The 15,319-nt window shown below is 30.7% G+C and overlaps 1 protein-coding gene and 1 long non-coding RNA gene across 4 annotated transcripts in view; one reads left to right on the forward strand and one right to left on the reverse strand.

Moving 5' to 3' along the window:
* Positions 1–15,319, forward strand: part of dlg1 (discs large 1) — a 95,854-nt gene that overhangs the window by 50,424 nt on the left and 30,111 nt on the right. For both annotated transcript variants that reach the window (XM_070650036.1, XM_070650035.1), the window contains exon 5: positions 14,917–15,003. In XM_070650036.1, the coding sequence (XP_070506137.1) occupies positions 14,917–15,003 (87 nt within the window). The remainder of the gene's footprint in view (positions 1–14,916; positions 15,004–15,319) is intronic.
* Positions 9,588–12,669, reverse strand: LOC139097978 (uncharacterized). 2 transcript variants are annotated; one of them, XR_011545128.1, is made up of 3 exons: positions 12,556–12,669; positions 12,284–12,496; positions 9,588–9,723 (listed from the first exon to the last, which is right to left on the reverse strand). It is a non-coding gene; the product is annotated as an uncharacterized lncRNA (long non-coding RNA). The 2 variants fall into 2 exon arrangements; XR_011545127.1 differs by lacking the exon at positions 9,588–9,723 and adding an exon at positions 10,123–10,812.

Genomic DNA, 15,319 nt, shown 5'->3' on the forward strand with positions numbered 1-15,319 from the left:
AATGATTTTCCTTTGGTTGTGAAAAATTCTGTATGATGAAAGAAAGGAACAGAGAAAAAGCAATTTTAGTGACTTGTTTGCAAGTCGACAATACAATCGAGAAAACCTTTTCGTGCGCGTCGCGTCGTTTTTTGATAAACTCCCAAAAAAAAAAAAATAAAAAAAAATAACAGAATATATGTATAGAAGCAAAAATAAGAAGGGAAAGTTGGTGATTTAGATGAAAAATATTTAAGAAAAAAAGTGAAAAATCTGTTGCGATGAGGATGAAAAAAAGAAAGTAATTTAAAAATCATTTAAGTGGATAATTTATTGATGAAATTGATTCGCTCATGTCGACCGAAACTTTAATGCGTTAGTCGAGAGGAGCGGTTTGGATATATGAGAAAAAAATTTATCACGCAACAAGAAAGTGTTCACCAAAATAATTAAATATATAACAATCATGAGAGATTCTCTGGCATCAATGCCGACATTAAATCAAACAAAAGGAAACAAGTGAAATTTTAAAATTGAGAACAAGGGAAAAATAGAAAGTGCGATATTTATGATGTATTTTATATTTTTTGAGTCATTAAGACGACAGATTGCTCAATCAAATGATATTATGATGTGCTAAGATATAGTCTCACTGTTTTTTTGGCACTCTTTGTGAACAATTGTTGTTTTTGCCTATAAACACAAATTATTAGTAGTTACAGAAAAGCCAGCCGTGGCAAGTCTCAAGTAAAATATATTTTCTTACAAAAAATGAAGAAGAAAATAGAATTTTTCGTCGCGAAAAAGGAAAATATTTTCGTCCATCTCTCTCTACTCTCTCTCTTTTACTCTCTCATCTCTTCTTCTCACTCACATTTTTCTTCTTTTTGATTTTTCCAAATGATAAGTTATCATGCTGCAATAATTGCGATAACATACTGCGAACAGAAGTTGTGGCTTGAAAAATTGCTGAAAATTGATGTGATGACAAATATTATGGCAATGAATTATGAATTATGAAAAGGCGTGACTGTTGATTCTCTTTGATGTTGGATTTTCGAGGGAATTTGAAAGGTTTTAGGATAATTTTAAACATTTGTAAGGTTTTTAATTTTGAATTTTTTGTAAACAAACAAGTTTTGTCAATTTTGCATAATTTACATGATTTATCAATAACAGTGAGATATTTACCATTATACTACCGAGAATACATAGTCATAATTATGAATTCAGTGAAGAATAACTCCATTGAAGCATAATAAACTTCAAATATTCATAGAATCTGAATTGATTTGAATATTAAATTACTCAGTGATAAATTCTTTGAATTATCAACAAATTCATCTTAGCAATCAATAACAGGCCCAATCTCAGGCCAAAATATCGACAGAAATACCTCACATTTATCACCTCCAATAAAATTTTCATGAAAAACATTTCGAAATTCCTTTTACGTGGCAATAAATTATCGGAAAACCGCGAGAAATTCCTCAGAAATCCTCGTGTATATTCAAAAAATAGAATGACGACATTGGGACTGATTTGTTGAATTTCAATATTGTTGATCTCGTGTGTAAATATGTGCGACATTATAAATACACTTTTGAGTATACACTATGTAACTAATTTACGGATTTAACTTTGAAAAGAAAAGATTTTCATTTATTTCTATAGTTTCCGCTGCGGGCAAGTAGATAGAATGTTGTAATTCACCGCGGAAAACTGCTCTTTTGTCTTAGAGTCATTCATATAATATGCAACACAAAAAGCCACATTCTAAGATTCCATTCGATTAATACTTAAACGAAATAAGTGAACGACCCCATACAAAACATAAGAAAACTTTTTTCTACAATATATTCAATCTCGTTCACATATTTTCTTGCCTTAATGATGATGTTGATGATGATGATCGTCAACATACTTTATTCTCTTAATGGGAGAAAAATCCCGAACAACATACTGCTATGGATTGTATTTTTCGCTGTAAAAATGCGTCGACATCAGTCGTCAAGGCGTTGTCATGGTAGCTTCGCGTCTTACCGTTTACACTGTGACGTAGCTGGACACTAACTGTGCTGTTCGGGGAAATAAGTGACAAAAATAAAGTCAAAAAAATGTTTATAGAAAAGTCATCGAGATCTGACTGACGTCGTATAAATTTGTCGGCAATAAGGCTGATCCTCAAACGACATCTCGTGACGTAATCATATTTTCATAAAAATTCATTCATTTCTTCTCGTTTTTTTCTTTTTTTCTTATTCGTTACATTTATATTTATGTGAATGCTTATAGTGTAGCTCCTCACAAATATGTAGATTGAAGATGAAAGGAAGGAAAAAAATAAATGAAAATGAAAAGAAAAATTTTTTTTTGTAACAAATTTGCACTCAACGAGTTTATTTTTTGGAGACATCAAATTATTATTCATTAAATTTTTTTCTTTGCTGCTGTCTGCGACTAGCTTTTTTTTTTTCCTCTAGCGCGCTTTTCTAATGTAAACAAATCAATTATGGGGATGAATATAGAGCGATTTTGGGTTGATTTTGGGGTTGTTTAATCATTTATAGCGAGATCTAGTAAACATTGACGTATTTATTTTTATGGAAAGGTTAAAAATGGCAATGTGAAACCAGAGTTGTAAAACAAGCAACAATGACAGGTCAAAACCGTATAAATTCTTGATAATTTGTATGGTTTTGTAAGAAAAAACCATACAAATTATCAAGAATTTGAACGGTTTTTGCCTGTCACAGGTCAAATTTTTGCAGGTCAAAACCGTATAAATTCTTGATAATTTGTATGGTTTTGTGAGAAAAACAATACAAATTATCAAGAATTTGAACGGTTTTTGTCTGTCACAGGTGCCTGTTTTACAACTCTGTGTGAAACAAAGAAGAAATGGCTAGAATCTCAGTCTTAATGATACATGACAGCTCAATATCTCTCGGTTCATAAAATAATACTCAAACAGATTGAATATCGATCGAATTTTTGTGATTGAATATTCGTTCCGTTCGTCAGCCATTAACAGCTTCCTTACTTGATCCTTGTCTCCATTTAGATGTGGTGCCACAATGTATCTAAAATATATTTTTTGTGTGTGTGTGTATAGACGACATCGCTTATAGAGTCCTTGAATTATCATAAATTTTCCATTAAGTCAGCATCCTCTATCCGTTCTGTTATTGCATGTCAATAACATCATATAATAAATATATTTAAATTTGTATGACAATTGTCCTCGATTTTTCTTATCAGGACTTTTTTTTTGCATCATAAAGCATTTTAAGTCAGTGGAATAGTTTAATATAATATAAAAGTATTAATGACATTCATCATCGTCAACAGCATAAAGTGTTTTATGTTTCATTACATGTCCTATTCATCATTGTCATGACTATCCACACTATTTTCTTTTTGCAGTCATTTCAATGTGTTTATGAAAATTGCAATCATTTAAGTCCTTCTCAACATCGTTAATAGTTTCAAGCACACATGCATTGCATGGTATGCATGGCAAGCACTCTCACCCGATGTGAGAGTTGTGTATTATTTACACATATATAAAAATTCAAAAAGTACCACTCATTTACAAGTGGAAGAGCTAATACTATAAAGCATGGCTCCAAGGAGACGTCGACAGTATAGAATGTATAGGAATATTAAAATGCATCGTCTGATGTAAACATGCAAAAATAAATTATGTAATTTTTTTCTTTCTTTTATATATGAAGTTAATTTAAAGTCTTTTTGCCTGCCTTTCTTTTGATAATTTCTTCAAGTGCTGTAAATATGCATAAAATAAAGGAGAACGGAAGCATATAACGAGCAGTTTCCATAATCATTACACATTTCGTGCACTTCCAGACTTTCCTATTTTATTTCTTACATTCACGCCTTTTATTAGAAAATTGGAAAACAATATTTTTGTAACAAATAAGGAATTGCAACTGTATTAAGGATTAGCATAAGGCTTGGAGCGCATTTGGGTATACTTTCAGTTACTGTTGTCTGATAGTGTGTCTTGTAATGACTGAATTAGATGTTAAAAGATCCTTTTTTGTTCAAAATATATTAACGACTATTTTATATTTAAACTGTATACAACTTCAATAAGTTGTTTTTACCCTTTTATAGTTGTTGTTAGTCCCCTTCACATCAATATTGAGTTTGTTTTTGATTACTGAAGAATAAACATCGTTGTTATTAAATTAAATCCGTGAGGAGTCTTTAATTAAACTTATCAATTAATAAGCATTGCTTATTTGATCCAGATTTCAAAGTTAACTGGGATTTTGTATGAAAAAGTAGTCTCAAATCCATATTAAATTCAAATCGACATCCAGCTCACTATAATTAAAAATTAAGTACACCTTAACATTAAAATCCTTCTCACTTGCAGCCAAACTAAAAGCACAAACGCATTCCTTTCTGAAAACCTCACTCAAAACTGAAAAGGAAGTGGAAATTCTTTCAAAGCGATTAAAAAAAAAGCAGAAATGCAGTAAAAAAATTGCAATTTTAGTTTCATTTTGTATTTCCTATACAAGCTCTCTTGATTCACAAATTCCGTACAATTTTTTTTCCATTCTATTCACAATTGCAATATTGCAAAATAGAAAAAAGTGGAAAATTCACAAGTAAGAGGGAATATAGCAGGCTTGTGTAAAGTTTGTAGCCGTCAGCGTTGCGCTCGAACACTTTTCTAGTATAAAACAGCAATGAAAATTAAGAAAATCTGAGGAGAGAAATATAAAAATAGTTTAATTGTTTATTGTTATGACTAAATAGCCAGTTTTTCTTTCCACATACCTCGAGAACAGAAATAATAACAAAACATTTATATGATTTTCTTTCTCTTGATGGCACCGCAAAGAGATGTGAGGAAATTTAACGAGTTTAGGGACAGAGCAACTTGTTGCCAAGCAACTTAACGCATTTTTGTTGCTCTAATTAAATTAAAGCAATTTGTCATTTTTAACGGTCACTTTATATTTAAATGATATTAATGGTACGAAACTATGCATGATAAATAATTCAAAAATGTCTGTAACTGTCAAAATTCTTCAAGTGTAGCTAATAATTCACTCCAATATGATTCAAATTGAAATATCAAAGCATACCTCAAACGGAATTTCGCAGATAAATAAGCAATAAATTAGACAAAGTGGCTAGGCAAGAAATTTTCATTCAAGAGACTCTCAAAGCACAAAAATTAATCGCGCTAGTCAGAAAAGAAAAAAAAAGCAGCACATTAGAGAGGAAAATTGAATTTTCTTTTTTCATTTCTTCTTATTATTCCTCATTCTCTCAGCCCAGTAATTAAGATCACATTCTTTACACGACCTTAGTTCAACTTACAAGGATGACGATGATGTTGCTGCACAGCTTGTAAAACAAAATGCAATTAGTAATGTGTAGGAACGGAAAATAAATTTTTCTTAACCTCATTTTTAATGAAAATTTCATTTTAATCGTTTTTTTGTTGTTTCGTGCGTCCACGTGACTGTACAGTTTACAAAGTAAAGCTAAGCTGATTATTGACAATCTAAGACTTATTATGTATCGACAAATGACAACTTAATGACGCGAATCGTCAGCAAATCAATGTGCATTAAATCATGTATTTTAAGATATTATTTGATGTAGACCAGTGCTGGACAACCTTTTATGTTTCGTGACAAACCTTACCGGTTAGTCTCGGCTGGTATAGCACACGACTTACGGTTCATGGTTCACATAAGTGTGTCGCGACACACATGTTGTCCACCACTGATTTCGACAATTTACAATCGTGTATCTTCCGCCTATAAATTAATTTGCACTCATACAGCCCAGCATGTGGCATGAGTGAGTAGCGCTAAATGACGAAAAGATGAAAATTCATCTTCCTTTCCATTAATTTACAAAGAGACAGAAAATGCAAAAAAAAAATGAAGTTTTCTGAAACGATAAATCAGCCAGAACTACCGACACAAATTTCACTCATGCCTTAGAGCAAACTACTCTAATTAAATAATTTATATTTTTTTTGCAATGAGAATGAAAAAGGAAACAAAATAGCTCATTGTGGTGAATCGACACGAACATTTGTGGATCGCCCACCCATCCTTATTATATTCATTCTTAATTTTTTGTTCGCTTTAGGATTAATTTATAACAAGTTTTTGTGCTCAATTTGACTCATTCCACTTTACCGATGAGATATTATCTGCTAATTTTCTTTAATAATTATTATTGCTGAATGGATAATGTTTTGAGAGCTTTTGTTTTGGGAAATTAAGTTGAATTCATAACTAAAAATATTGAAACGGATTTTTTGAATTTGAATTTTGTTGTAGACCTCTGTGTAGACCCTTTAAGAATTATTGAAGTAATGTAGTTGGATACTCCTGCAGATCTACTGAATTTAGCTTTTTCGAGAGCCAAAAATTGAAAATGTTGCTCCACGAAGCTTTCAAGGCTCTAGTACAGCTCTTTTATCAATACTAAATGGAAGCCTACTTCACTTGCTGTCTTATGGATCCGGGACGAAGTCTTTTTCAATAGTCTCTCGTTACTTTCCCTTTAAAATAACTGAGCTTAATTGCACACCCTTGAAAAACTTCTGAACTTAGTTTAATACCCCTGAATACTTTCTGAACTTAATTGCACACCCTTGAAGATGTTCCAAACATAGTTTCAAACCCCTAATTACTTCCTAAACTTAATTGCACACCTTTGTAAATCTTCTTAACATAGTTTTACACCCCTTAACCTACTCAATTATTCAAAAGAAATATTTCGTGATCCTTGCTTTCTTGCTTTCAAAAAAAATTTACGTCAGCTCACTGTTTTCTATTTGTTTAGCATTCTTTTTGTTGTTGTTTCAAATGTATATCCCACTCTTCTTCTTTATAACCATTCTATTTTGACAAACAGCCATTTAATGAATGGATGATTTTCAGTATTTATATTAAACTTTTTGTACAATATTGCGCACTTGCCTCAAAAAAATTAGAATTGAATCCATTAATATCACACTTAATGGGGATAAAAAAAAAAGTTTATAAACTTTTATTGTGGTTAGACAAATAAATAAAGCACATACGTAATGTGTCTGTTTTAATAGTCGGCCATTAATGTAAGGTTTTCGTCAGCAACTAGCTGCTGTTTTATTTCTCCTTAAATTTCAATTTTTTTAATCATGTGGTGTACATCAGTTATTGAATTTCGGGAAAACAGAGTTGCCAAACCGGTGTCTGTGACAGACAAAAACCGTACAATTTCTTTGTAATTTTAATGGTTTTATAAGAAAAACCCGTACGATTTCTTGGTAATTGTATGGTTTTACAAAATTTATCAAGAATTTGTACGGTTTTTGCCTGTCACAGTTGCCAGTTTTGCAACTCTGCAGGAAAACACTAGGAATCAGATGCTTAATTTCTATTATGGCCATAGAAGAGTTTTTTTAAATGCTTCTGCCTGCAAAAGTTCTCTTGATGAGAACAGAAGAGAAAGCACTGAGAGTAAAATTCAATCGCATTTGTGTTTGTGAATGAAAAATTTATATTCGCACTTTTCCATTCTCTCACATAGACGAAAAGGTTCCTTCTTGTTGATATCGGAATGGAAGGAAATATATAAATAATAATAATAATACGTAAGAATGAAGGAACAAGAATTAGAATAAGAAATTAGGAAACACACAAATGCTGCTGTATATTTTTTGTAGCAAGTTATTAAATTTCATCGTTACTGAGTCATGATAGGGTTGGGAAAAGATTTTTAACAATTGATCCACGAAAAATGGAGTAAATTACGATGTTTTTGCGATAAATTCTAAAGTTACAAAAATATTGTTTTGGGTTTTATACCAAAAACTTAAAGTATATTAAAGCTTCTTTATTTTAACTAGATTGGGTGCTGTTATGATTAGATTTATTGGAGTGAAAAAGGCGATAATATGACATGATTATGAAACTGAATGAGTTCTTCTAAGCTTCTTAATATTTTTTTCATCATGAAATTGGCTCCATTTTGTAGTTTTCTTTTTATTTTATTACTTTTATACGTCTTTTGTATGTCTGAAGGACCTTCAATTGTTCAAAATTTGTCCACATCCAGTGAATCATAAAAGCTTGTTATTGTTGTTGATAAAAATCTCCATTTTAACTCACTGGATCTATACTAAATATTTTATTTTATAATCCGCTCATCTTTATTCCATCCCTGAACTCTTCAAAGAGATTCCAACAAACAGCATAGCGAATGTGACAAAAGCAATTCCACTTTAACAACAATTTGTTGTGAAGAAAATCAAATGTATAAAAGCTAATTCAATTTACGCGCAAAGAAAATTTATTTCTCTATTTATATTTCATTGAGATGTACGACATGACAAAAATATGAAATAAGAAAAAAAAGGAAAATAATTCATCGTCAAAATAAAATATATAGTCTGAAGCTTTATATGCTTTTTAAATTAAAATCTTTCTTGACTCGTCATAAATTTTCTCGTTACTATTATCAATTAATTTTTCATAAATGCGCTGTAATGAACTACTCGTAAATCGTGTATTATTATTATTATTTATATTAAAATAATATAAATATACATCGTGTAATTTATTAGTCTACATTTGTTATTTGTCGATCGACTGTTTGTTAGTGTTTTGTGCTTTTTTCACGCCATAAAAAGAGAATCAAATAGCAGTATTGAATGTGAGGCACAAGTAGGCAAGGTTGTACGAATATTAATGATAATCGCGTTTTTGCAAACACGAAGGAGGCTTTGGAAAAGTTTTTACAAATCGAAAATTTAAACACGATACTTTTGTTCTTAGATATTGGATAACAAAGTGGTTTTTCTGTGTTTTTCCTTTGATGCAATCAAGTCTGCGCATTCATTGGCTGCGATGAAGGTTCCTAAAATGTAAATTTTCTTTTAAATTAGTGTTTTTTAATCAAAAATTCAATTTATAGATAGTTTTGTAAAAAAAAAAATTAAAAATCTAATCTGGTTTGAGTTGAAATGTAAATAAAAAGGGTATTCAACTATGAAAGAAATTTCTCAAAAATTTAAATACTAAGAAATTTACAAAATTGAAGGAAAAAACAATGAATTTGCTTTGTTATTGGAAATTTATCGGAGTTTATACACTTTAAATGGTCTCAATCTAATCTGATTCAAGTTCCAGACTGAAAAAATCAAGTTAAATCGATTTCTTCAAACCCTGAATTCTCGAATTCTCATTCAAATAAATAACATTTATTGTTGTTTAATTAATGTTGGACTATTCTAAGCTTTACCTTTCATTGTTAGTTCATCAGCCTAACTAACAGACTTTTGGATGTTACACCAAAAGTAAAACTGATCAAAATGACACCCAAATTTTCATAAAATATGCTCACTGTAGAATAAACAAACAAATACGATATACAGCACATCATATTCCTTGAAAAAAAAAAAAACTTACACGTTAAGCAAGTCAGTCAGAAATATTTATACTCACATAATAGCGGTAGCAACAATTGAGCCACCTTTGTTTATGCTACAATTTATGGTCAGCGAAGTTTTCTGCTCTTTCCTATGAACAATTGATTGATTACTCACATCACAGCAAATTTTGTGGGTGAAAATTCTCTTTTTTTATGGTCTTTTATCACAAACATATCATCAAAAAAGAGAAGAAAAGAAAAGAAAGCCGTTTTCTTCGTTGATTACTTTACATCCAGTATCGAAGCTATAAACAGAATAGGCTGGAAAATATCAGGAAAAAATTGGAGAGAAATATTTTCATATTTTATGGTTAATTGAATTTGTATTCTGAAAATAGAACATGTGTATAGAAAAAAGAGGGTGAGATGGAGAGAGATATGCGAAAATGGCACAGTAAAATGTGCTTTTCCCATTATGAAGCATTTCCTATTTTTTTCCACATATTTTTTTGTGTTCTATTTTTGTGTTGATATGTCTTCATGCTGTGTTTATATGTATAGGATGTAATAGGAAGGCAGGGAATGTTGATGACGACGATGATGATATTTCATTTTGTAAATTAATGCATGCAGAAGAAAATGTATAAGTAAATATATAAACATTAAGGCACAAAAAAAATAAATAAAATTGTGCTTTATTTCCGACATTTTAAGATCCATCCAACAACAACAACAAAAATTGTACATCTACAAAAATAATCTCATAGTGTATGCATAATAATTATATCATACATTTGCTATAAAGTAGAAATATTTCCAACTCAACATGTTGCTAAAGTACCTATATATGGATGTACATTTCTTTGGAGAATTCAACATGCTTTATGGCTTCACTGAACATCATCCTTTTACTCTCTTTTTACCAGTCTTTCATATTCGATTCAATTTCATTTAATGGATCATGAGTTACGGTGTAGATATGAGATGGAAGTTTATGCTCTTTTTTTTGAGTCAATTCGTTTTATTAGAAAGGTGTGCTGTGCCGTTCACTATTGCACATATAGGATTAGTCGGTCGGCTTTCAAAAGGTTATTACAGCTTCAATTTGCCACAACTCCTTTTATTCATCAACAATCTTACTTTTGAGAGTGTTTAATGAATTGGAAGCTAGATAGTCTTAGAATCTTTGATGGAAGTTAGAGAGTCTTAACATCAAGTTGGATGTAGGGTTTCCCGAAGTCTCGGATTCGTCGAAGTTTCGAGATAAACAGCGAGACTTTGAGAGATTTCTTCGAAGTCATCAAAAGAATTCCTCGAAATCTATAAGAGAATTCTTCGGAGTCTCGGTCTCGAAAAATCGAGAAAATCTTGTTCTTGGTATCGTGAATCCTCAGTTGAATGAAGTGGGATCTATAGAAGTTAAGGAGGAAATGATCTCAAGTTGAAGATATTCACAATCTGAATAAATTTAAATATTAGGCTTCAGTACATTGAAAAGAAAATAAATGTTCCAATGAAAATAAAAGTTTTACTAGCCCAGTAAGCTTTTACTTATTGAATTTCAAGTTACTAAGCGTAGATAGATCAATATTATAAGAAGACATAGCTTATTTTAATTGAACACTTCATGAAAAACAAAAAAATTTCATTTCGAATTGTTTGTAAACAAACATTTGAAAATTAAAAGCTAATATTATTGAACATAGATCCGAACAGCACATCGTGTTCTCTAGGGCATAGCTGAGTCGTTGTATTAAAGATAAGACGTGAGGTAACCCAATTCGCCGCATTGTATCGCTCAAGAAAAGCGCTTTAAATAGTGTTCCTTAAACCACGTACACAGTAAATTTACCTAATACACTCCAACTGATTAATATACATGATGACTTTTATGTCTTGATCATCTTCACGGAAGAGCTTACCTTTTTATAAATTTAAGCTCCTTTTTTTCATAAAGGTATATGAAGTTGACAAGTTAAACAATCAAATGAATATATGCAAATGGTACTGAAGTACTTTTTTCTTTCATTATCATCATTCACAGTCTTTGCCTTCATCTTGAAAGCATCCGAATCATATTGTTCGATGATGAAAGATACGAAATTCACTTTCTTTATTATCTTAGCTTCTTATTCATCTCCTTTTTCTATTGTTTCTCATCGGCATGATGAAAGATGTGTGAATCTTTCTATGCCAAATTATTTATTTTTTCTCATTCACACATCTATACAGATACAGAAATTTCCGTAAGGAAGGATTAAGACAGAAAAAATTAAGATTTTCACATTTTCATTTGTGTAAAATTATTCTCAATGGCAAATAACTGATGTGCCTTGTCTTAATAAAACTAATTTTGCGTGTCATGAAAATGTTAATTAGAGATGAATATCTTTTCTTATTTTTCTCTCTTTAAAAACGTATAAGCAACAATGAAAACAGCAATGAGTAAAGGAGGGATGTAAGTAAGTGAGAAAATATAAATTAGAGCAGGAGCGCAGACACGTTGCTTAAAAATTAATCTTCCGTGAATAGAAGGAACAAAAAAAAATAATTTGTTAGATGAACAGTAAAGTATAAGACAAGCATGTAGCCAATCCACATATGTGAAATCTCTTTCGGGAAAGCATTATTGTAAAAAGATTTATATCTGTCGAAAGAACTTGTTGTGTATTTTTCTTGAAAGAATTTTTTCTTTTTGTGAGTAATTTGTGTGAAAATGGATGAGAAGATGAAATGTGTGAAATTAAGTGATTTAAGTTTTGCAAGTTCTTTTCGTCTGTTGAATTTATTATTCGTGTTTATTTCAATTGAAATATTAAAAATTGTTGGGTTGGGGGATTCTGGTTGTTGCTATGTGAAACTTTTGGGGTTCTATGCTTACTTTTGAGTTTGAGGTTGTACTTTAGATTGAGTGATATTCTTGGATAAGAGAGCATTGAATCTGAAGACTATTAAGATCCAGAGCTGCGCTTTTGATTGCGTTTCGCGTCTATTGATTGTTTAACGATTTAGGGTACGCCTGTCAACTGATCTTCAGGTCTATAGCTTATAGAGAAATCAGATCCACTCCTTTGATAATATTACTGCATGTAGTCTACAAAGAAATGAAATAATTAGAGATCGAATAACTTAACCGTTTCTTCTTCAAATCACTTTGACTCTCTTGAATTAGGAAACATTTGATTTGAAGACTTTTGAAATTTTTGACAGCAAATTCACTAAATTTATTAATAATTCTAGATTTTAATCTGATGTTCACTCTTCAAAGTCTCAATGAATACTAAATTTTGTAAACAAATGGGGGAAGCAACTATTCAAAATTTACTCAGATAATTCAAATATAAAATAGCCGTTACTTGGCCGTTACCGTAATAAATCTTTAAATCAAAAAATTCCTTTCTTAAAACCTGGCAAAACCTTCTGTAATTAATTATTCATTAACGCAATTAGTCACACGAAACGAAATTGCACTCAAGTCATCCATCAACAGCAATTCTCCTACTCAAAGTGTTTATTTCTTTTAAGTGAAATATGGCAAATATCAATAAAACATTCTTTTTAAAAGAGGAAAAAAAAGAGTCATTAACATTTTGATTTATGATCTATGACATTAAATAGCATTGATTAAGCAGCTGTACAAGTTCATTTAACATTTATTTCTTATGTTTTCTTTTGGGACATTGAACTAATTTGTTATAATTCATAATAGAAGGTGAAACAACAATAATAATGATGACTACAATACAGATTGTTCCCGTGTTAGTGAAAAAATGTTTTATAAATAGCTGTAAGACAGTAATTTAAAATAAAATAAATAAAGTTTAAAAAAATCACTGAAAAAAATAAATGCAGTAAATGAGAAAAGTGAGGAAAAAAAGTTAAAAAATTGACAAGACGTAAAAAAAAAATCTCATCAATGATCAAAAATAATTCAAGAAAGACGTGATAGTATTAAAAGTGTATCCTTTTAAGAATATATATATTTATAATCATCAAACACAAAAAAGTCACAGTAGTTAATATTTTAACATTTATCACGTATCGTCCCCTTACGACCCACTCAATTGAATCATGATTGACTGGGTCTCAATCGTTCGACATTCACGGAGAAGATTCTCAGTTTTAAGTTTTGCTGGTGGTGGACGGCAAAGACGTGGACAAAATTTTTTTAATGTACCAAAATCACATCATCATAATAATAAATTGCCATTAAACCAGGGAAATGCATGCGACTCGGCAACACAAAATGACGAGAGAATATCGTCGACCTGCTGTTTTTCAAATGTAAGGAAAAGTCTCTTTTATTTTATATTTTGTTTTTTTGCTTTTATTTCTATACCTTCCTTCCTTCACCTCCGGAAAATAAAATAAAAAATGATTGTCTTGTGTTCTTTTGCACCTTTTTTGAGCGCCTTTTTGCAAAACAAATAAGAAATTTTCATTATCTTTAATATTATTGGGAAGTGTCGCTATACTATGGAAATGACTTCGAGTCTGAAGAGCGGCTGGTTATGGATAGCTGGTTTTGATATTCTAGGGCAATCAGACATTAGATAAAAAGATATTCAGGGCATGAGATCTGATGATCTAGAACTCTAAGAATTTTCATTACATTATCCTGCAATAATCAAAAATTAAGCTTTGAGATATTCCCTAGATCTTCTCTAGTAAAAAAGACTCCAAAATGTTAGCTCCAGATAGTCTGTCTTTAAGAATATTATAGCAAGTTCTGATTACTGACCAGCTAGAAAATTGTTAAAACTTTACTTTGTTATGTTTTCCCAACAACGTGTTCCGAACGAGGATCAAGCCCGCGTCCTGCGATTTCTAGGATTACTTAGCTATCTATATCATACTACTAAGCTATCAAGGTTGTTTAAAATTTTTGGCAAAATGCTCATTTAAAATATTGTTCTGTATTGAAGGATTCTAAACAGTGAATATATCTTCACCGTTTACTTGGAAACTCCAACATGCTCCTACAGATACATGAATACAGTAATCCTAGGATAAATCCGATTTGACGGAAATACGTTAGAACAAGTCATCAACTGGACATTAACTTGCCATCAACTAGTTATAACGGATTTTTGTCAACTCGGAAAAGAACCAGACAACCATTCCAAATTGTTTAAAACAGTTTAAAACCCAATATTATGCTGTATAAAATCTGCGCTTTCGTCACAAAAGTAACAACTTTTGACACGATTCCGCTATACCTGATTATCATCAACCAAAAGCACATAAAGCATTTCATCTTTTTTTGGAGAGGCAAAAACATACGCAAAAATACCCCAAAATAAGAAGACATGCCCTTATCTACCTTTTCGACGCACACACATACACACACATATGAAATATAACAGAAAATAATGTCGCATTTCATTATGCACACACATTTTATTTTTACTAATTTAGCATTTTTTTTCTCTTCTATTTCTCTTCTTCTTTATTCCCCTCCTGCTTAACTTGACACCACGTTTTTCTTTGGAAATAACACAAATAATTTTACAGAATCGATTGAAACATGATGAAGAAAAGAAGGTTGATAATGTACAAGCAAATGCTGAACGTCAAAAGTCTGAAACACCCATTAGCAAGGTATTGTATTATTGACTGAATAATACTATTGATTCTGTTGCTCATATTTTATGATTTACTAATTATTTTTACTAATTTTTTTGTTGTTTTTCATTTTTTTTACATTTTTAGAAAATCATTTAATTAGACTTCAAATGATTATTCGTTAATTAACACTTTTTAGTTGTGTAAAATATATTTTTTGTTAGCATTTTTTTCTCCGCTGGGATTATCCCAATAAAAGTTATGAGTAAAAAATAACGGTCGTTTTTTATTTAAATTTATCCACCGCAGTAGACGCCCTTTCGAAAAAAATGTTTTCAAAATTTCAAAAATA

Source organism: Chironomus tepperi, unplaced genomic scaffold (genome assembly GCF_022539635.2).
Source record: "Chironomus tepperi strain 1889 unplaced genomic scaffold, CSIRO-AGI_Ctep_v1 contig_445, whole genome shotgun sequence".
NCBI lineage: Eukaryota > Metazoa > Arthropoda > Insecta > Diptera > Chironomidae > Chironomus > Chironomus tepperi.